At 35.3% G+C, this 22,680-nt stretch overlaps 1 protein-coding gene across 15 annotated transcripts in view; it reads right to left on the reverse strand.

Annotated features, from left to right (window-relative positions):
* The window catches only part of SOX6 (SRY-box 6), a 376,930-nt gene that overhangs the window by 209,699 nt on the left and 144,551 nt on the right, over positions 1–22,680 (reverse strand). For all 15 annotated transcript variants that reach the window (XM_027700993.1, XM_027700982.1, XM_027701004.1 and 12 more), the window contains one exon: positions 7,766–7,976. In XM_027700993.1, coding sequence (XP_027556794.1) covers positions 7,766–7,976 — 211 coding nt within the window. The remainder of the gene's footprint in view (positions 1–7,765; positions 7,977–22,680) is intronic.

Consider the following 22,680-nt stretch of genomic DNA (forward strand, 5'->3'; position numbering starts at 1 on the left):
TTAGTTGTACCCATTCACACTGAACTTGCCCTTCTTACTGCCCCTAGGAAAAAGATGGCTTTTAAGATATGCTATTTTAATAATGCTTTCACAATACTAATATCATACAAATAGTGTATAGATAGCAGATGTTTCACAATGTCTAAAAAGGAGACAAAAGTGTGGAGTAGCATAGCACAGAAAATTATATAAAATGGAAGCATGGATACAATTTGTCACACAATCAAATGTGTAGAGTGGGATTAAAGAAAAAGAAAAGGTGAGATGATTCCTGAAGGTAAGACATTAGAAAACACAGTCACTGGGTAAGAACTGGTTGGAATGGTCAGTAGATGCTGGCACTGAGAATATTTCAGCCTTTTTTCAGTGTAATCTCTCCTGGTCTACAGCTCAAATTCAGAGATAATGAGAAAAAGGTAAAGGCTTGTTTGGTCCAACGAAAAGGATTTTACTCATCTCAAATATTCTGGGTTGAATAAAGACATTTTTTCAATGTGATGTAAGCATCTCAAAATGGTGAGAGCAATTATCTACCCAAAAATAAAGAATTGGCATAGCTAGAATGGATGTTCCAATCCTCAGAATTGAGTCCTGAATGTCAGACTCTTCCCCCACTGGGATTCAATACAATCAACTCTGTTTATTAGCAAAAGCAACAATTTTGTAGATATGCAGAGGAACAACCTGCATTGGGAAACTGAACCTCCAGAAAAGTAGAAGCTCCATAAAATCCCATGGGTCCTACACCTAGGTAACTGTCTGATAGTAACCAAGGTGTATTTTTGCCTGACAAGTTCTCACATGGCTACTATCAGACTAACCAGATTCTTGATGATGATGCTGAATAAGATCTAAGAACGGAAGGGACATGAAAACCTTAAAGCAAAACAGATAATCTATACAATCTATCAGCGTCTTCATGTAAGGTCTCATTCTTCGCGATACCTATGTAAAAGTCTGTACTATACCCTCTTTGTGTGCCATGAATGAATTTCAGGACAAAGAAAACTGAAAGGAAGCTTTCAAATGTAGCATTAGACATATTGAAAAGTACTGAAAATTTACTATATCAACACAGAACTTTTCAGTAATGACTAGATGCTCAAGTGCAACAACACTGGGTAAGACTGTAGGGTACGCAGCCAGATAATAAATACAAAGATAAGGTGGAAAGATGACAATATGTGCCACTTTCTTAAATAAAATTTGTGAGATAGCATTTAATCACAAAACAGTACTCTGAAAGACTTAAAGAATATGAGAAAGTAAAAAATAAAAAGTGCATAAATCCTCACAAACTTAGAATGATAAATAAAAATATGAGACGAAATATTAATGACCAAATACAGTATGGTTACACATACTGGGTCTGTCATTGCAAAAAAAAATTTAAACATATACTGCATTTTAAATTTCATTAAAATTTTAATAAAATTTAACAGAATGAATTTTTGGTGGAAAAATCAAATACAACAGATAAAATGAAAAAAAAAGCTGCAAATTCTGTTAGTTACCAGAAAATAACCCTATAAAACACTTTCTTTACGGTAATGTTCCTAAAAAGTCTTAAATTATTTTAATTTAACATAGTAAGATATTGGAATTCACTATACACTTCAATAAATGAATTCTTAGAAATTTTATGATCCATAAAACATCTATAAATAAAAGAATATCTTTTTCTAAAACAGCAGTATATATTGCAAGGAAAAAGAGTAATCAATGTGCTTTTACCAAGGTAATTGGATTTTTAAAAAAAAAGAGAGAAAGAGAGAAACAGTAAGTTGCATTTAATTATTTGGTAAAGAGGTAAGTAATTGACGTAAACAGTGATATAGGAAAATGTGTTTCATATCTCTCCTTTAACTTGATCTCAGTCATCTATTTATTGTGTGGACCTTTGGGCTTTTGGAAGCATGTTTGGAGTTTAGAAGAAAAATTTTTCATCTTAGATGTCATTATATATGGCTTCTAAAAAAAGCAAATAAAAGGTAAGTATTAAATTAACCATATACATAACTGATTCTGAATTTGCTTAGCAAAAGTGATTTTTAAGAAGAAAAAGGAAACACGATGAGAGTGGTACCTAGCAGATATGGCAAGGTTTTTCAAAGGTGATGAAAGAAGTTTGAAGAGGGTGGGGTTTTTAATATCCGAAGGCCTTGTTGCTAGCTGAGAGGAATGCCAGTTGTCATTTGTAAGTTTAATAGATATCACAAAAAAAGAGAACAGTAGTATTAACTCATTTTTAACCATTACTTTGGATAATCCTAATAGCAAAACACAGCAACATTTTTAAAGCCTTGAAATAGAACAAAATATCTGTAGCCATCAAAAAAAAAAAAAGAATAAAGAACAGGGGTCTATAAATGGTCTATAAATGCCAAGCGTATTAGGAGAGCCAGGGATCATGACTTAGTCAGTGGAAAATGTGGGTATACAGCACACTACAAGACAGGTAACTTGAATTAAATCTCTGTAAAAATTCTGAAAAACATTAAAAAATACTCACTGACCACAAATGGTCAACAGTTCACTTCTAAGACTGATCCACAAAGGAGAACTCCTGACATGTACTGTCCACAAAGCTTATGCTAAAAACTATACCAAAAACAAGTATATGTTTGTATATGTCTGAACACTTGCTGTTCTTAGCTGTGGTAGGCTTAAAACAAAGAATGCAAAACAGAAACTCTCCATTCATTTCATATAATATGCACAGATTCCATTAAAAAAGAACTCCAAACAACAATAACAAAAAACCCAAACAAAATCTCAATAATAACAACAACAACAACAACTAAACAACCCTGCATAAAATTACAATCAAAATTACAACCAAAATGTCCACTTGTAAAACACAGTATGGGAAAGTTTAAGTTTCTTCATTCCCAAATAAATTAACAGGAAATATGTACATATTTGTGTGTGCAATAATTGAGTATAATGTCCTTTCTGGAATGATAGAAAATTTTATAGGGAAAGTGTCTATTTTAAGCCAATATAACAAAAAATTTTCAATTATTATTAACTGATGAAGCTGGAAGAAAAAAAATAACAAAACAAAAATCAGAAAAACCATCACTACTGAGTACTGCAGTAAGATTTTTCCCTACTGCATATAAAATTATTAATACATGTGAACCTTAATTTTTAATTTAGATATCTTTGGACGTATTATATATGACTATGAGTTACATATATCCACCTGTAGAGAGAGAGTACAAACAGGTGCACATGACAGAGAATAGATGGAAGTGTATGAATATACTACTCTTTATATAGATGTTCATTATTCCAACATGCACACATAAAAATCTTTGATCACTGAACATTCAACTATGGTCTTCAAGGAGGAAACAAGAATGGGAAGCACTTTATAAAAAGCTTCTGCTAGAATTGTGAACTGAACTTGGTTGAAAAATGATACTGTATACATTGCTCAGAATCAAGGTCAAAAGTGAATTAGGAATCCAGGCCCTGAGTAATGAGGGCTTAGCACTTAGCAGAAATGACATGCCCAGTTTCCAGCTCAGAAGTGCCAGCTGACCTGCCAACCTAGCATTCCAGATCTGAAAGGGGGAAATCTGCTCTCCCAGCTACAGACAAGATGTGTACTACTAATTATTGCTCCTAGAGGCTTATGATGAAGTACAGTAGGATAGTTGTCTGGAAGCCAATTCTCAGACTAGAATTCAGGCAGCCCAGGCTGTAAATCTGTCTCACAAAAGTAATATAAGCAATATTCAAAAAGAAAAGTCTTTTAGTGAAGGGGGATAGAAAGGGAAAGAAGCAGTAAGACCATACTATCTAACATAAACTCTTCATTTGAGCTGTATAGAGGTTTAATACTTGATTGTACTGGAGGATACTTCCAAAGAAAAAAAAACACTGAAACAATCCTTCTGCTCATAGAAAAACCAAGTCGAATATACTAAAGTTATCCAAGAGGCCCTAGAGTCTGGCCTTGTTGATTAAATTAGACACCTGTTCATTTCTGACCTCTTCTGTCTTATGAGAACACAAGTCAGCAAAGTCTTTACATACTCAAATTAACTCTAAATATTTGTAGCATTCTTTCCTTTTTCAATTACAACATTCTCATCAATTTTCTCATTTCCAAATCATTACCAATTAAGACACAGGAATGCCTTAATGTACAAAAAAAACGCAAATACTGGACCCTGGAGTCAAAAAAACCCATTGTTTATTCTGTGATGTTGGTAATCTTTGTTCAGACTCCAAATAATGCTAAAAACATACCCAAGGTATGTACCTTCCTGTATGAGGCGCTCATGTTCCCAGTACTGTACACAAGACATGACACTGGCTGAAGCACTATTATTAAGGAGAGATTAAAACAGCTGTACATTATGCTGAAGCACTCACTCTTCCCTTTACAAACAGACGGTCCTGGATTACAAGCAGCACTTGACCATTTAAATCACTACAACAACCAGATTTAGCCAGCTGGGCCATATTCTCTTAGGCAATGCCTGTTGACCTCCTCAGTCACAGCTGCTCAGATGAAATTCTCATCAGACAACTTGTTTTCAGAAGCCAAAGGACTCTGATTAAATATATCTATTTAGACATGATAAAGTCTTTCAGTATATATTTCTTTTCCAATGTTATGAGGTACAGTGGAGACCACAAGTAGTATATATAAGCATAACAGACACCCAATTACCTGAATGTATACCACAAAATATTTAAGTATTTAACTCCAGCAAGTCATATTACTCAAATTCAGATCCTGAGGATGGACCAGAAAGTGACTATATAATAATATTAAAAGAGACTTTTTGCTGTACTCGCATGGGGGTTAGATCCGACAACTGGAATGCTCGAGTTCTTTACTCCACTTCTAATTCTACAATTAATTTGACTTATGACTGTATATTAGCCCAAATTCCACAGCTACATCAATGGTCATGGAGGTCATCTCTACAAAAGAGGCTCACATGAACTATTAAATTTTTTTAAAGCTGTCATGCAAGACTTAAAGCCTCACACAATAGTATACAATGGAAATGCACCTTTTCCCCATTCCATTCACTAAAGAATTATATATTATGCTCTCTGTTTGCTAAAAAATCAGCAGGTGTTTTTTCATTCGGGTAAGGAATTTTGTGACAGATCAGAACTTAGTACACTAAGAACTCTTCAGCTGCATTGGTTGTGTACCATTTTAAGAAAAGAACTGCACAGAAACATATTTTAAAATGTAGGTGTTAAAGAGCGTCATATGTAGTATATGTGTGATCAGGCTATTAATTAGGTTGTTTAAAAGACACTATTAGATGGCAAAACAATTTCATAATCTCAGATCTCATTTCTCCAACTGACTCTGCACAGAGTTAAAACAAGTTCAGAGTCTTAAAATTTTTAAAATATTGTTTCATTTTAATGAAACAAGTATGGAGAATTTACTTCTTTTTAATTCAGAGAAACCTCTGAATTCTGAAATAGGTATTCAAATCTGCTATAAGAATTTTGGTATTCCTGATCCACACATTGAACTTTCTAAGTGTAACATCCTGAAGAATTTCCAATCTTTCTATTAATGATTTTTCTGTGTTAGTTTATATAATATTGGTCAAATATTCATTATTTTCTGCTAAATGTAAGTAAACTTTTTTTCTATAGAAAATGCTGGATGAACTGAGAAGAACTTAACATAGGTAAGTTCTTAACTTCATAGAACAGCTTGGGTTGGAAGGGACTTTGAAGATCATCTAATTCCGACTCCACTGCCATAGGCAGAAACATTTTTCACTAGACCAGAGTTCTCAGAACTCCATGCAACCTGGCCTTGAACACTTCCAGGGACAGGGCATCCACAGCTTCTCTGGACAACCTGTTCCAGTGCCTCATCACCCTCACACTGAAGAACTTTTTCCCAATATCTAATCTAAACATGAAGATATAGTCAAATACCTTTGAACTTACAGGCAGACTTTAGAATAGTTTTCCAGTATAATGTGGTCCATAAAAGGCAAGATTACTTTATAGATCAGAAATTACCTGTATTTCACAACTGATGAGAAAATATAGCACAGAAGGCTCCAACTCACTGAGAGGGATCTCTCTGCTGTGCACATACCTCTCTTAAAACAACTGTGTACTAATACAGACAAAACATTGAAAATTCTCAAGAATTCATACAAAAATAAGCTATCAAATGCTTGAATCCATACAGTAAGATACTGCGTTTAAACTTTCTGATGCACATTTTTATTAGCACACCATTCAGTATACTCCTGGAATAGTGGTGCCAATATAATCAACAGCAACTTTTATACTCCCACAGCAAAGTAGGAGCCAAGACCTTTGATTAGCATGGAGTGTCGAACGACTGCTACTGACTGTAAAAAACAATTCTGCTAAAGTAATATTTAAAATAGTTTTCTTAGTCTAACTACCAAATCTAAGAAATTTTTAAAAGAGTGATCTTTACAGCTGAAAACAGACAGATGGTAGCAAAGAATCTGGGACATTCTCTCTTTAGAGATGTTTCACCAGCTTCAGAAAGGATACCTATAGAACACATTTATCTATGTACTGGCATTTAACAATTATGCCAAGAAATTTGAAAGCCTACTTCCACCCCTACATGATTTTAGCCCATATTTAGGTATATTATTGTATCAGCTTCAATTTTAATTGAAATCTACATTGATACGTGGAGTCAAGGGAACCTAACCTAAAGCACACTAATTGAAGTGCACTGTGACCACACCATGAAATTGAGAAGTCAAAATAATTCTGAACTCCTTCATATTTCAAAAAAAAAAAAAAAAAGAATCACGAAGTTCTACTGCCTCGTGGCTCTGCTACATTACAGATAATCTTCCTGGGTTATTTTTAATGCCACAAAGCAACACTGGTAAAATAACTAAGAGAATCCACATGTTTATCTATTTCAGAGCCTCCTACTCTCACAACTTCACTGATTCAAACTCATGTATGAGCACACAGACTAGAAGGTATCACTGCAGAAGCAATCAAGACTTCATTCTACTTGACATGTGGAGAAATTTTCGTGATAGGCCCTGACCATGTGCACAGATACACTGATAAACTCACTCTCCAATTCTACTTGGTTCCTGCCATGGCCAAAATCTTAGCAAAGTCAATGGAAGTATCTGAATGAGGACTGAATACATAAACTATCTCAGCACTCAAAGATTTTTCCTTGTTTTTCTCTCTGTTTTAATACTTGTAACAATATCTGAGCAGACTGCACAATTCTAGCTACATAGGTCAGAACTATGTACTTTTAGACTTAAAAGTGTTCCCCATTCTCCTAGTTACAGACCCTGGGTCATTAGGGTGATGAAAGATGAGAATTTCTAAGGCAAAACAAACCAGCTCGTGTTTTACTCATTCTTATTGTTTAAAATAAACATTTATCTTTTAAAAGAAGAAGAACAAATACCACTGAAGAATATCCCTCACAACTCTACAACCTGTTAAGAATTCATCATAACCTTTCAAGTAAGGGGTGAGTTTTCACCTAATCCAACATTCCTGCTTTGACTCACAACCAAGACACTTTAAAAAGTTTTAAAAACTGGCATATTTGTCTAAAATCCCTAAAGGACCTCAAACTACCACTGCCATGGAAACCTGTGAATAACTTTATCCTAGCCTTTGCCAATTATGCAGTTTTATGGCTCTTGATACCCAAGACATCCTTTATGCTATAAAAATTATAGGATTTGAGGGCAAGGAAACCGTATCAGTCTTTTCCAACACATACCTTCTTGCTCAGTCCTGGTCATTTCTTCTAGTTTCTTCTGCTTCAGTGTGTCCACCACATCTGCTAAGCTTCCTTTACGGCGTTCCGGTGTTCCAAAATTAACACTGGTCATTAACTCACTGCGGTCACGACCTCCTTCGTCGGGTTTGTTTGGTGAGGTAGAGGTATTTCGGAAGGAATATAGGGAACATAACTTATTACTCTCTGACTCCTGCAAAAAAACAAAACAGTGTGAAAACATGGGCTATTCTCTTACGGTAGAAGGATCTCAGACAGGTAAAAGCTGAAAGCATTATTTATTAGTAACCTTCAGATCCTAAAATGAGCAGTATGATTTGAATTTCTTGGTTTCAGTGCTTCACAAGGGCTCTTTTGTCCTTAAGCTCAGTTCTCCCTATGCTTCTATCATACTTCATGCCATCTTCATCAGGGATTTTCCTTGTCAGGAACAAGCCACTTCAACACTTTTTAACAATTAACAATTTTACAGGTTTTTTTAGTTTCTTACATAAGGATGATACATGTAGCACTAAGAGAGAAAGTACAGGCAAGGACAAATTATTTCTGGATAAACCCTCAGCTAATGGTAAACAACGTAACTTTAAAACTAGAGAAAGAGTTAGGCCAACAAAGACTGAGGAACAAGGAATCTACTTCACAGTAAAATAAGGCATGGTATGTGTCTACCCCTGCTCATTCACTCCTCTTTAAATTAAACCTTTTTTTTAAAAAGAATGAAGGTTAAAATGCTTCTAATATACAAAAGGAAGTGTTACTTTCAGGCCAACATAGACAAGAATGAGCAAGGAAATGAGTTTATGACAGAACAAGTCATGTATGCCAATACATAGGTACTGAGACTACGTGTATCAGAGGTGTTATACAGTCAAAAGCATAGAAGTAAAAAGGATTAATCTCCCTTGTCAATAGATAGTGCATATTTGAGCAAGAAGAAGAAGAAAAACTAAAAAAGGCATCAAAAAGCAATGAGTAATGCCAATTCTCCTCAGTATTGTGTTGTCGCCCAACAGTCAAGCCTTCTTGAACTTCTCTGGCTCAGACTTCCCATTCTCCCAGTAATAGATGCAACATTCACTGCATCTCTGTTTTCACAATTTCAGCTAAAAAGAGAACACATTCTTCAATTTGCCCTCAAAAACTCAACCACAAAAATTTCTCACACACTTCCCTTTCCAAAATTACTCTTCTATTTTAATTTTTAATAATGCCAGCTTAGGATTGCTAAACATTTGGGCTAAAGAACTAGTGATTTTTTGTCATTTATGGTAAGCCTAGAAATGTCAGTGTGTATATTAGATTCTGTGAAACATTTTCTTTAAAATTAAGGAGTAATAATAGTGGCAATACATTTAAAAATTAAGAGACGAGTTAATAGTGTTGTCAAAAATCATTCTTCCAATGCACAGTGTTCCCCATAAATATAATATTCCTACTACTTTATGAGCTGAAAATACCCACCTACTAAAGAAACTTGAGTCGGGAAATGTCCTAGGTGAAACAAGGTCTGAAGAAAGGCTAGAAAGCATTAACCATCAGCAACAACATCAGATATAAATTTCTGCTTTAGTCTGGAACAGATCAAGTAGTTGAGCAATGTAACAGAAGGAGCAACACCAACAAGGAGCAAGCCCAGTAACTCAGGGCTGCAGACTGTGTAGAAGGTGGTGGTGACACATTGTCATCAAGCACAGCAGTAGGTGATCAGCAGAACACTTACAGTCGTTGGAAAAGGAGGCAGCATTTGCCAGTGATGTTGCAAAAGTATTTATTAACTAAGATAGAGAACTATAAGACTCTATTACACCCTAGTAGTAGCAGCACCCTGTCAACACAACAGGAGTGACAGAGGTTTCGTAAGCACAAACAGAAGGAGAGGTGACATGGAACAGAAACTTCACCATTGCTTTTTTATCTATCAAACATTAGAGAATTTTTCATTCCACCCATTTGATTCATTAAAGAATCAAATATCACAAAGGACAACAATATCTTTGACCAGGTAGAGAGATAAATTTCTTTACAGAATCACAGAATATTCTGAGTTGGAAGGGGCCCACAAGGATCATCGAGTCTCCAACTCCTGGCCTTGCACAGGACCATCACCAAGTGTCATACCATGTTCCTGAGAGTATCATCCAAATGCTTCTTGAACTCTCTCAGGCTTGGTGCTGTGACCACTTCCCTGGGAGCTCATTTCAGTGTCCAACCACCCTCTGGACAAAGAACCTCTTTCTATTATCCAACCTAAACCTCCCCTGACACAACTTCAGGACATTATCTCAGGTCCTGTCACTGGTCACCACAGAGAAGAGATCAGTGCCTGCCCCTCCTCTTCCCCTCAGGAGGAACTGCAATGAGGTCTCCCCTCAGTCTCCTCTTTGCCAGGCTAAACAGACCAAGTGCCCTCAGCTGCTCCTCACACAGCTTCCCCTCAATGCCCTTCACCATTCTTATGGCCATCCTTTGGACACTCTCTAACAGCTTGATCCCTTTCTTATATTGTGGTGACCAAAACTGTGCACAATATTCAAGGTGAGGTCATCTATAAAATGGAAAGCTTTCATATATTTAATTGTTTCTGAAAACTACTTTGCATTTTTCTTAAAACTTGGTCTTATCACAGAGGTGGAAAAAAAAAGCATCTTCTAATACTTTTCAAATTTAGATCTTGAATTTCTCTATAACTTTCCTCAATGAAGAATTACTACTATTTAGCACAGCATTTTCACCTTTGAAGATGACAGTATAAGAGCAATTAGTAATTTTAAAAGAATCTGTTCTCGAGAGAGAACATCCTTTTACAGCACATGAAGTACATCCACCAGGTTCAATGCAGGGGTTTTCATGCTCTCAGCAAGAAACACTAAATCTATTGTTTAGCCTGGAAACAAGAAGATAAGGCTAATCTGTGGAGCAAGTGGAAATAACTGAGTGTTCTTCCTCCTGATAACCTATCCTGTCCCTCGTCTGGATGCATATATGGTCCAGCACAATGTTCTTTTGCTGCTAATGAAAGACTCTCCGAGTCCTGCCTCCATTAGGCAGCACATTCATCCTTCTTTTTCTTGCCCAAGAGACTGCAATATCCATAATGAAAATGAGACAAGTTTAAACTCCATGCAAATGATACAGATTTATGTAATGGAGACAGAATGACAGCCTTTGCAAGAATGAGGATTTGTCCAATTAATAGATTCTTTTATACTGTCAGTTTTGTGGGTATTTAAAATGTAAAACAAAAAAAAGGAATAAAATGCATTCCTAATATTTCTGGTTCTGTTTAGCCCTACAGCTATAGTATTGGGGTCACCGAATGGCTAATACATTTGCAGTGCACTATCTGAATTGGCAATATAAGAAACCCAGCAAGGATGACTTTCTGAGCCCCATCTTTTTCTAAAATGAGAAATTATTAAAAAGCATGATTGAGGATCCAACAGAAGAAGTGCACAAACTGAAAGGAATTCAAGGGGCTAAATAGGCAAATGAAAAAACTGTAGACTAGTCCAGTGTAAATACCTTATATAATAATAGCAGAACTCAGCTGGAAAAAGCTACATCAGATGCATGTACAATTATCTACAAGAAACAAAACAAATTCTTATGTCTTCTTTGATTCTGGATTAGCCTGTGAATAACCTACAAATAAAATGTAGTTAAAATGAAATATTTAAAAGGCTTCAGAAGGAATTTTATTGCTACACATTCAGAATAGATATTTTTTACTGCTATGTATCTATTGTTGGCAACTTTCTTTTCATTACGACCATATAAACAGGTTATATTGACCTCACATTCATGGCCAACTAGACAGATCAAAACACAAGGGGGCAAGGGAAGTACTCCTTATTTTTTTCCTTAGAAAGTTGACTCAACTGTATCTCCTGTTGCTACTGCAGCATTCTGTTTGCTGAAAATCAAATAAATGTTGTGGCAAATTTACAAATTATTTTAATTTTTATGGTGCACCTTATAAACTTTTGCAGGCCAATTGTTGTGTCATGTCATGCTTATGTCCCAGCACCTCACCCCATTGCATGACCAAAACTGCAACTATCACATACACCAGATGCAGGCCTCCCTACCAAAAATGTATTTGCACTGACATTCACAAGCAGCACAGAGAGACCCTTTTAATACATCCTTATGGCCCAAGTATCCTCTGAAAATAGACTAGTTGGATCATATATGTTGTTTGAGACAAGAGGTATTATCACCTCCACAAGTTTTTTGTTGGATCTCTTGCTCTAGTGTATGAAGTAATCTCACTGGAAAATCTGGAGTTCAGATTAAAAACGACCACTAAGCTTCCTATAGTAGAACAAGCTGATGAATTCATGGTTGGGAAAGGAGAACCTGGTCCTTTTGAGCATGGATATGGGAGGACTCACTGAAGAAAGACATCCTATCCTTAAAAGCTTTATGAAGCCATCTTTTACAGAACAAGGAAGTCACAGTTTGTTTGACCCAAAGAGAGAAAAGAAAGGATACTATTAAAGATCTTTTTCATGTTTTTTCCAAGAGCATGGAAGAAGAGGTAAAGGCAAGGAAAGTGCCTAGCCAAGATCAGCTCAAATTATTCCAGTTTGCAAAATTCAAAACATCAAATTCATCGGCACTGATGAAAATTCCCCATGCACGCCAACTTTTTTCAGCATAACTAGTAAAACTTGATAAGAAAATGAACAAGAGAACATGACTGATACAAATGTCCATTTCACGTATTTGGACACATCCTGGTGCCCAAATTCATCCAGTAGCTATATGATACACTAGACAACTGACACATCCCTGAAATCTCAGGTTTAAAGTTTATGTATTTCTGTAAAAATGATCTTCTAAGTCTAAACCTGAAGTAATGTCTTCAACACATGACATTCCCTTTGAAAGGTGCACGATTCAAGGCGTGCACCTATCGATGTCCATGATTTCCATGTAAGGAGAGAGAAAAAAAAGGAAAATATCTTATAATCAGGTGAATAACAAACGTTTAGTCTATGGACAGAAGAGTTAACACAGAGCATGCCTCTTCATCAAAGATTGGTGAAATTTGGTCACAGTAAACCCTACAGATTTTTAATCTTGACTATATTAGGATTAATTAAATTTTCAGTCAAGAAATAGAACAACCATCAACACGTTAATAAAGTGTCAGCATCAAAATATTATGTCAATCTGAAGCATATTTTACTTCTAGAAAGAGTGGACTGCTATGTTTGTAATTTGCTCCTAATGGTGTTAGCATATTACTTACTACAAATAACAGAGCAATGTGGGTTTCTTCTCAGTTTGATCCATGTGAAGATTGCTCAGAATCCCTACACACCTTTGCTGGATTTATAAACTATCCTCCCACTTACACACTAGCACTGGATAACTGTAGAACAACTATCTATGCCTGTACCAGAATGCACAAGGGTATGGCACAGGGATTTTTGTTCACCACAATGGAGGCATTTCCAGATTAGCCCTCTAACAGTTGGTAAACAATAAAATTTGAAGACAGCTTATTACACAAAAACAGGCACAAATCTGACTGCTTAGAGAAAAACTTGATGATTTTGTATCTTAAGCTTTCTTGTTTGCCTCACCGTGCCAGATATAAAAATGCTTTAATTTGAAGAGGTATTTATTTGCAGAGATGACTAAATAAGAAAATCTTACTCCTCAGCAACTGAAGAGAGAAACTCTTGACCACTATTTCAGCTAGTTACTATTCAGCAGGGACAAAATTGAATCTATTTTTGAAATGCTGGTTTTTCATATCAAGGTAAATAAATGGCATTTTTCCTGTGCACATTTTCTTGCCAGCCTATTAGCACAGACCAAATTTTACTACTGATCATTCAACCCACTGTGGTTAGTGTTTTGACAAAATGTTCTTATTATAACAGTTGAAATACCTATATATAGACACTAAAATTTAAGGATTAAGTTTCAAAGTGAACAAAATTGAGCAAAATAAATAAATGCACAAAAGACAGAAAACCAGAAATTAGCAAGGCATGGACACTAAAATACTATGCATGACTCACTCAGGGATAGATAGCCCATGCATAAAATCATACTTTTACTTGTCCCTAAAACCTTCCTTCCTACTCATCTGTTAATGGGAAAACAACATTAAGATTTACAGCACAATATGGTAAAAGCTTTCCTAGGTCTATCCTTGGCCTTTTTCATGTTAGAGGACAGTATACTTTAACCAATCCCAAATTTTCTTTGCTTATAGGTGGTCCAACAACAGTGTCCAAAGTCTTATCTTTCCAGGTTGCCTGGTGTAAACTACGAGTGGCCTGTTGACTACTCCTTTTAGAGTTGCTGTGAATGACTCAAGAATAGCTTTGCTAACAGCAGGAACAATTCTGAATAATTACAAGTATCAGCTTGGTATAAATAAAGACAGGACTCTTTGTGACTACAAACATAGTATTTTCTTCACACGCCACAATAATTCTTTTAAAACTGCTACATTAAATAACATGTATAAATTGTTCAGTAAGCCTCTTACTCTGAGAAAATGATATTTTAGCATGTACATTCGCTAAATTTCACAAGTTACATTGCTTAAATTCTTCAAAAAGAGAACTAATAGTTTCTGTACAAAGAAAGGAAATTCCTTATACTTTCTCAGGTGTTTCTGCTGAAAAGAGATTGAAAAAATAATCTTCATTTTCTTGTTAGCGTAAAAAGATATTTTCTTACGTATTTAGATTCTAACAGTTTATGCAGTGCATTTCCCATCACTGATTCTCTTGGTTTTAACAGAATAAATGAGGGAGTAGTACTGGATGTAAATAAAGGTACTGGTAGTTTACATCCAGTATTTTTCATATTGGGAAGCTAGTATTTATAGCAATACCTGCAAGCTGAATCATGAGCCAACCAGTGTCACCTTTTATGAAGTCTTTTCACTTCCAAAATAGAGTGAGCAGGCACAAAATTACAGTTCTGTTGGCAAAAGATTGCAGGTTAAAAGCAAGATTTGATATTCTTGCTCCTTCCTCCACATGGCCCAAGTACAAAATATGGGGGTCTGTATTTGGAGGCTGAGAAGCAGCATCTCGGTTTGGGGACACCAGAATCATGCATGGAGATCTGGTGTGGGACAAATCTCTCTCTGGTATCCTCATAAGGGTTAAGGACAGACCAACATTCTGGTGAGCTGGATTCTCTGGCCAGGAGTCTTAAATGGGGGGAGTGCATGAGGCTGCAGATTTAAATGGCTGCATTTATGTTTCATGTAGGGAGGAGAGATCCTGTTTCAAAGAGAGAAGCTCTCTGAAGGTGAGAAAAAGAGGAAACCTCAGAAAATGAAACTTTGGGCTGTACAAAATCAGGGTCACAGTGTTAGTTAGCAATTTAAGAATAACTGTGATCAACTTTGATTGAAAGTTGATGACTGCAATCCCACTTAATAGCCAGAGAGAAAACTGTTTCTGTAGGAGTTCAACTGAAATCACAGGATGAATGGCCAAGAAGAAGTAGAAAGCAAATATTACTAACATAAAATGTGTTAGCTGAATTGCTTATTTCCATGTGGATGAGGCTTTTCTGTTATAAAGGGATATTTATCTGTCTCTGCATTGAATGGGACACATGTAAACACCCCAGGAAAGTTGGATATCCAGAGTGGTTTTGATTCCAAGTACTAGAGGCATGCTGGCACTTGGAACTAGTCTGGAGTTAACATATAATGAAAGCAAATGTTTACAAAATCATTTCCAATCACTACATTAAATATGGTTTCCCATTTTGAGGAATTTAATTAAACAGAATTAAAAGAAATTACAAATCTAAGTGATCATTTCCAATTCTCATCCGATTAAGAAAAAAAACACAAAAGTTTTATTAAGAAAGATTTATTTAAATCCAAGGCTTGAGAATGACTGCTATGAGCTATTGAGAGAACATCATTTGCTAAGCCTCAGCAAATTATGCTAGTGGGAGGGCAAATGGCAAGTAATGGAATAAAGCCTCAAGTCTTTAACTCAGCATTTACTCTGATAAAACTTATACTGATTTCACTGCCAAAGTATAGGCTGAATACAATCTAAAAGGCTTGTATTTCATCTTTTAGATACATCAAAAAACCTCAAGAAGAAACAATACAACAGTAAGCACTAGCTCTAAGCCAAGAAATAATATACTAAATTGAGAATTAAAAAAAAAATTTTTAAAAAAAGGAAAATTAGTTTAGATAAAAGGTTTAAAAATAAGATGTCATAACAATCAGGCATATGTGATACTAGTATGGTCTCATGAATAGGTCACTGCAAAACTAAATATCTGTTTGGAAGGGAAAGGGAGGGACTTTTTGCTTCATGTAAAGTATGAACACTTAATTGCAACAGTGCCTTCGTACTCAGTTGTTGGAGCAAACCAGATCAATCCAGGTAAACCAGCACTGGGTACAGAGATTTCAGAAAGTTACAATTTTTCAGCTATGTGATTTAAACCCTACTTTACAAATAAGCAACACTTTGGAAAGCTTTGACAGGCATTTTGCTCCGTTCCATAATAGAAAAATCACCTCAAAATTCTTAAATACAATGACAAATCATTTCTGTATGGCAATCAACTCACCCACAAATGATATGCATAAACTCATGAGTGTTTTTGTAAGAGTTAGATGCTAAGGATTTCCTTAATTATCCAAATACCATATGTCCTAACTCCCAGTGTTTAGGTTTGGTAATAAATCGCAATATTGAGACTTTATGCCCTGCACTTTGGCTAAATGCTCTTATTAAGGAAAAAGTAATGGACAGCCATTTACAAAATGAGTATTTAGACTTACATTTTCATCTAAACTGAAACTGAAGAAGCACTGTGATCAGTCCCAGCTGATTAGCACTGTTTACCTTTTGGGTAAATAAAGACACATATTTTGTGATGCATGCTTGTCAGAAGCTGCCAAATAAAACAAGGATTGTGTGGCTTGGATATTCCAGACCACTCTGTATATATCCAACTTCCCCCTATTAGGTCATCCTAATTGTCCAACTTATAACTAGAGCTATTGTAAATATAGAAATGAAATTTGTCTTTATATTTTAGCAATATTGAATGCACATGAAAATCCTTCTCTGTATATAGTTACATGGCGTATATTACATGCTTTATGTTTCCCTTCTAGCATTTGCAGAGGAATGCATGCAGGAAACCAGCCTGCTGCATAGAGTACTTGTATTTCTTTAAGGTAAACACTGATGAAACATTTGGAAGATTGAAATAAAAACAAGGCATTTATGGGACATAAAGGTATCACATAAAATTGCTGTGAATTACAATAACATTGGCTGAATCCCAGAACAGATAATCCTTATAAACATGCAGGAATGTTGTAAACTGTGTATGAATGTCAGTGATACAGTGCATTAGAAGATTCATATTACACTTGGTGCTGTGTAAGTCTCAGTCCCTGGATTTTTCATGGCCTCAAAGATTAAAATAAATATATGTAGTATCTTTCCTTCCTCCATGAAGATATTTTATGTACACAGTTTTATTATGCTGAACAAAGATATCAAAGTCTGTTTTTTCTTGAGCTGTCAAAGTACAAAAGAAATGCAAAAAGTCCTTGCACAGATGTAGTAAAGTGCTGGATTTTATCTTTTGGCAGGTGCTCAATATGCAGCCCACATAATCACATGTTAATGACTGGAGTGTGTTAATCAGCATGCATACCTGATTCCTTCTTGCCCGAGGAAAAAAAAAAAATTAACAATTTAGAATGTGTTAATGCTTATACTTTTGAAAAAATTCATGTCAATATACAGAAATGAATTAAAAAGTTTTCAGAAATTGCTTCATCAAAAATAGGAAATGTTAAAATAGAAGAAATGACTATAAGTTTAGATAGACAAAACCAGCAACTCTTTTGTGAAGAACTCAGGTGATGATTAATTCTATTTAAAACACAGTTCACCCTAGAATACAGGGAAAGGTTTAAAATAGACCATGCATTTGGAAAAAAAATATTATACAATGTCAAAATGAAAATAAAACAAATATAAGAAGTATGCCAACAGGAATAATTATTTTATTCTTCTTCAAATAAATTCATTTTTTTATTTCACCACCTCCATTAAGCACATTATTCTGCACAATTTTAGGGAATTGTTTTATTATTTTTAATGTGAAATGTAAACATCTTTTTATGCTAAAGCTAGTAAAACTAAGTCCTTGATATTTCAAACCTTTAGACATGTGCTTAACATTAAAGTTGCCAGTAGTCCTAATAAAGTCAAGTTAAGCACATACCTGAATGCTTTCTGAATCAAAACAACATGCTCAAAAAAAAAAATAATTCTATCTTTTCTGCAATATATTTCTCACTGAAGTTTATTTTATGGAAAAATATCATACCATCTGCTTTTTCACACTCTTTAATTTCAGTCAAAACTTTATATCTATGCAATTATATATGAAGGTATTTATCTCTTTAGTTAGAAAAAAATTCTGATGCACTACCTGGCATGCAGAAATAATATCACAAGCACAGTAGAACTGCTTTCGATGATCACAAAACTCAGATTTGTACATGTAAATAACAGCTGCATGAGCAATTTAGCAGATACAAAATTGCCAGAGTTTAGGGCATTTATATTTGATGCATTTTATATGTTCATATTCAGCCCGTAAAGGAAGTAAAAATAAAATTTCAAAACATGTAATTGTATCTATAACTTTTGAGAATTTGAAGCCATGAATTTATATAACAACAAATTCACAGTGTTTAGCATGTGTAAACATTTTCCAGTGATCTTCCCTAAACACCTGAGTTTATTTTCCTTAAAGGGAAGAATCTTCAACATGAGAAGTTAATAACAAGGAGCAGGGGGGAGCAACAGGATTGTGCCTGCTTTAAGTAGAGACAGCAAGCACCGAAACATTAAGACCTTCAGGATACCACCTATTTCTGTGTTTCTGATGCCAGTAACTTCGCTAAAGCTATATAAAGTTAAATTTGATACTTGGTGATTTAAAATTATTTAAATTTTGAAAGGAACAAATACATGTGGTATTAAGAGATCTTCCATTTTTCTGCTGCATCTATAAATCTGCTCGCAGTACTGCTGAGACGCACATACAGCCACAGTGGAAAGGTGGCAAGTCTTTTGCTCTTTTGGCAAGAAGTCAACACAAGACAGAGACTTGACATAATTATGAAATATATGTTGATGCTGCCATTTGAGATAAAATCCAATGAGATACAATTAACTTCTAAATCCAAGGGGTCTTTGAATTATGTTACAAAACGTATAGGGAAACATAGCATAGGTTTGGAGGTAGTTGATTGTATTTGTATACGTATATGTGCTGGGTTTCCATCAGTCACAGGGAAATAACACCCATCCTTCAGACTTGAATTGCTGCAGTTGTTCCCTGTAACAGTCTCTCACTTTTAAATAACAGTAGAGCAAAAAGATGTGGATGCCCTCATTCAGTGTATGCACACACTGTCTAACTAACAGATTATTGGGATACAGCAATTCAGTTACTATTAAATCTAGCAAAATTAAGTATTTTTGGGTTTCCCCACTCATCCCCTCTTTCAGTATTTTGCCCTAAGAGAGACAGGTTTTGGATGCAATCTAAAAATTTGACTGTATCTCTTGCCTGATACTCACTGTCCATGGGTGAAAGCATGACACTTTCACCGTTATCTTAGAACAACTTTGACCTCTTCCCTACAGTTTACTGCAGCAAATAGATATGGCTTTAGCCTAAAATAGATTTTATTTTCTAGTAGGGCTACAATCAGCAAAGATATCCCATACATCCAGGTATTTTTATACTAAGTTACAGTCAGAAACACACATATAATCTTTTCAGCTCAGCAATATGAATTTACAGAAATCTTTGGGTTGTTTTATCTTCTCCCCACTGGAACATCAAATTGGCTGGTGATATGATACTTGCAGTATAAGTCATTACAGGTCTGACGTTACAGTTGTTACACATTGCTGAATCTGTCAAATGAAGAGGGAGCACAAAGGGAATTTCCAAATGCAGCTGCTATTTCCCATTTGTTAAATCCTTTTATTACACCATATAAGTACACAGCTGGGAAATACTATAGAGTGGGAGTTAAAACAAAATATTTTGGCTTCCAGACATTCAGAATACACAAAGGACTCAGTGGAAAGCAATGCCTGCTATCAAAAGGGAGTGAAAGTTTGAAAACATTTCTAGCCAGTGTTTTTTTTATGATAATGCACAATGTAGTTTAAAGGTATCTTACATTACTTGAAGTGTTGCATGTCATAAATGTTGGGTAAAATTGTAATTTTTTTCCAGTCAAACTGCCATTCTACTGAATCTTTTTTAAACTTAAGATCTGTATGGCCCTCATAACAAGTTATGATGCATACTGTGTGCTCTCTCAAATTCCAGTGAACTCCTTAGTAGCTTTAGGGGCAAAAAGACGCAGGATTTTGCCCTTAATTAGATACTAGATAAAAGAGAAATTTTTTCCTCCCCATATGTCAACACGGCATTCTTTGAATTTACTATCTTTTAACCAGACAACACACATTATTGATGCATTTTAATGAAAGCACTACTGTCTTTACTTTCAGTGTAAACGGTATGAATAGGTGCTTCTTCAAATCTGCTTTTAAAGGATCCATCTGGGAAAGGGTCAGAAAGTGCTTACCTTCTGGGAATTTGGTTTTATTAGGTAGAAAAGTTTTCACTACCACAGCACCTAATCTCAGAATTGCCCAATCCACCTTCTGGAATTTGTCTTTCTGGAAAGAAACTTCTTTCCTCCCTTTAAGGAGTATGAAAACGTTTTCATCAGAATAATTGCAGGCACCTCTGAATTCTTTCTTAGCAATATCATGCCTGCTTGGAGACTGAGATACTTCAGAAGAGCTTTTTGCAATTAATTGAAGCTTAAATGTTTGCTCATGAAGGATATATTTAAGGGAGAAAAAAATCATTCACCCCTCCTCCCCCAAAAAAAAAATCAAACAAGGTACCCTAAATGATAGTCCCTTAAGGAGAAAAACACTTTTTCACCACTTCACTGTGGTGATCTAACTAGTCATCTAACACACCTAGCTGTTAATACACTGGGGCCTTGCTCTGTACATTTTAGATCTCTTAAGTGCAATGAAACAACATGCCCTAGAACTTCAGTCTGTACTGGTAGCCAAGCCTTGCGAATTATACCCAGCTTTGAGCTGAGCAAAAGAAAGAATCTATTTGGTTTAGCTGAAAGTTACCTAAATAAGGTTGACATATATCCACCACCAGACTTAAGCCAAGGGACTTCTGGAAACTCCTAATGATTTTCAGGACATTCATCTACATATATGATGGAATATTTACTGGAAAAAGGAGAAAGGAAAACCAGAGTGCTAAGTCCCTCAAGCAAAGTTTATGCACCTGTTCTGAAACATGATAAGCTGAGTACTGATTCGTGCCTGGCCAGAGGAACAGCGAGTGTTGACATGATAGTTCAGCATTAGGAAAGAAAACAGAGACTGCACTCTGTCACTGTGAGTGCAAACCCCCTTCAGAGCAATACACACACGTACAACTGATCATTCTACAAAAGAGTCTACCATTTTGGCTTACTCCGGGTCCAAGGAACAGACTGAACCAAAAAAATATGCATTGAGTGTCTCCTGGAGGCCAGGAGTTTCTCTCTCTAGGACACAGAGTAATTTTGTCAATGCTATTGGTGTCCTAATACTAAAATTCCAAGAGTGCACCTGCCTCTCTGAATGAATAGAGAAGTAGCCGGAGAATTCACAGATTTACTTTTTCTATCAACAAACCGGACCCATCCTTTCTGCATCCAGTTTGTTCTCCTGATAACACAGAAGTTAAAATTATTCTAATATGCTTATTGCATAACTTGGGCAAAAGAGTGACTCTGTCCAAAATGAGGTTAAATCTCAAAATTCTGACTAGAAGACATATATACAACTTACAACCTACCCTGCCAAATTACTAATCTATAATCATTTTTCTTTAAAGCTATTTTTGCAGTTGAAATTTTGCCTTCTTTGTGAGAATCGTCCAAATACTCAGGAATATTTTAGGCCTGACAGAAAATTCTGCACTGCATTAAATTGTAGAGTATAGATTAGGTAGCATTTTTCTGCTTTGGTTTGATCTTTTGAATCAATCCAATTTTAGGAAAAAAAATTCAACACTATATTAGCAAAATAGATCTTATTGTAGTGTTATTATTTAACTAACTCCAGGCATCATAATATGCACAAAGATCTATGGTATCTATATTGATTAATGCATTAGAATTATTAAATCTAGTCAAATTTGAAATAAGTTGATTATTGTTAATGCTGTTAAAAAAAAATCTACAATTATGTTTAACCTTATTGAAAGCTTCTGATTCGTACTACAAAAAAAAAAGGAAAAAATATTTGCTGAATAGAATCTGCTCATAGATATTTTATAAAAATACAGAAAAAATTTTATGAAAAGGCAGATTATTTTTTTAAGCTAACTATTTGAATTTAAAGTCTGTGAAAGTCGCTTTAGGGAGAGTCTGGAATTATGATGTTCTAAATTTACAGAACACCTGGCTGCTCCACATACCTTAATTTTGTTTCTGAGGAACACATGCAAGGAAAATAAATTGGCTGAGATGCTATGCCCTTTCAGCCTTCATTCAGCCTGCCCATTTATTGCAGAGTTTCGGGGATGCAGAGACAAGTTACCACCACAAAATAATTTTATCTAGGCTACTGAAGAGAATACAGATAACAATTCTGATCATTCCTAATGTCACCTGTATACAAACTGGTGATCTAGAGCAGAAGAGCATGATAGAATTGCTCATAAACACCTTTCCCCTCCACGAAAAGTTGTAATTTCCTATGAATACAGCAAGATGTTTCTGTCACCTA

The sequence above is a fragment of the Neopelma chrysocephalum genome, unplaced genomic scaffold (assembly GCF_003984885.1).
Source record: "Neopelma chrysocephalum unplaced genomic scaffold, ASM398488v2 Primary Assembly neopelma1_24, whole genome shotgun sequence".
NCBI lineage: Eukaryota > Metazoa > Chordata > Aves > Passeriformes > Pipridae > Neopelma > Neopelma chrysocephalum.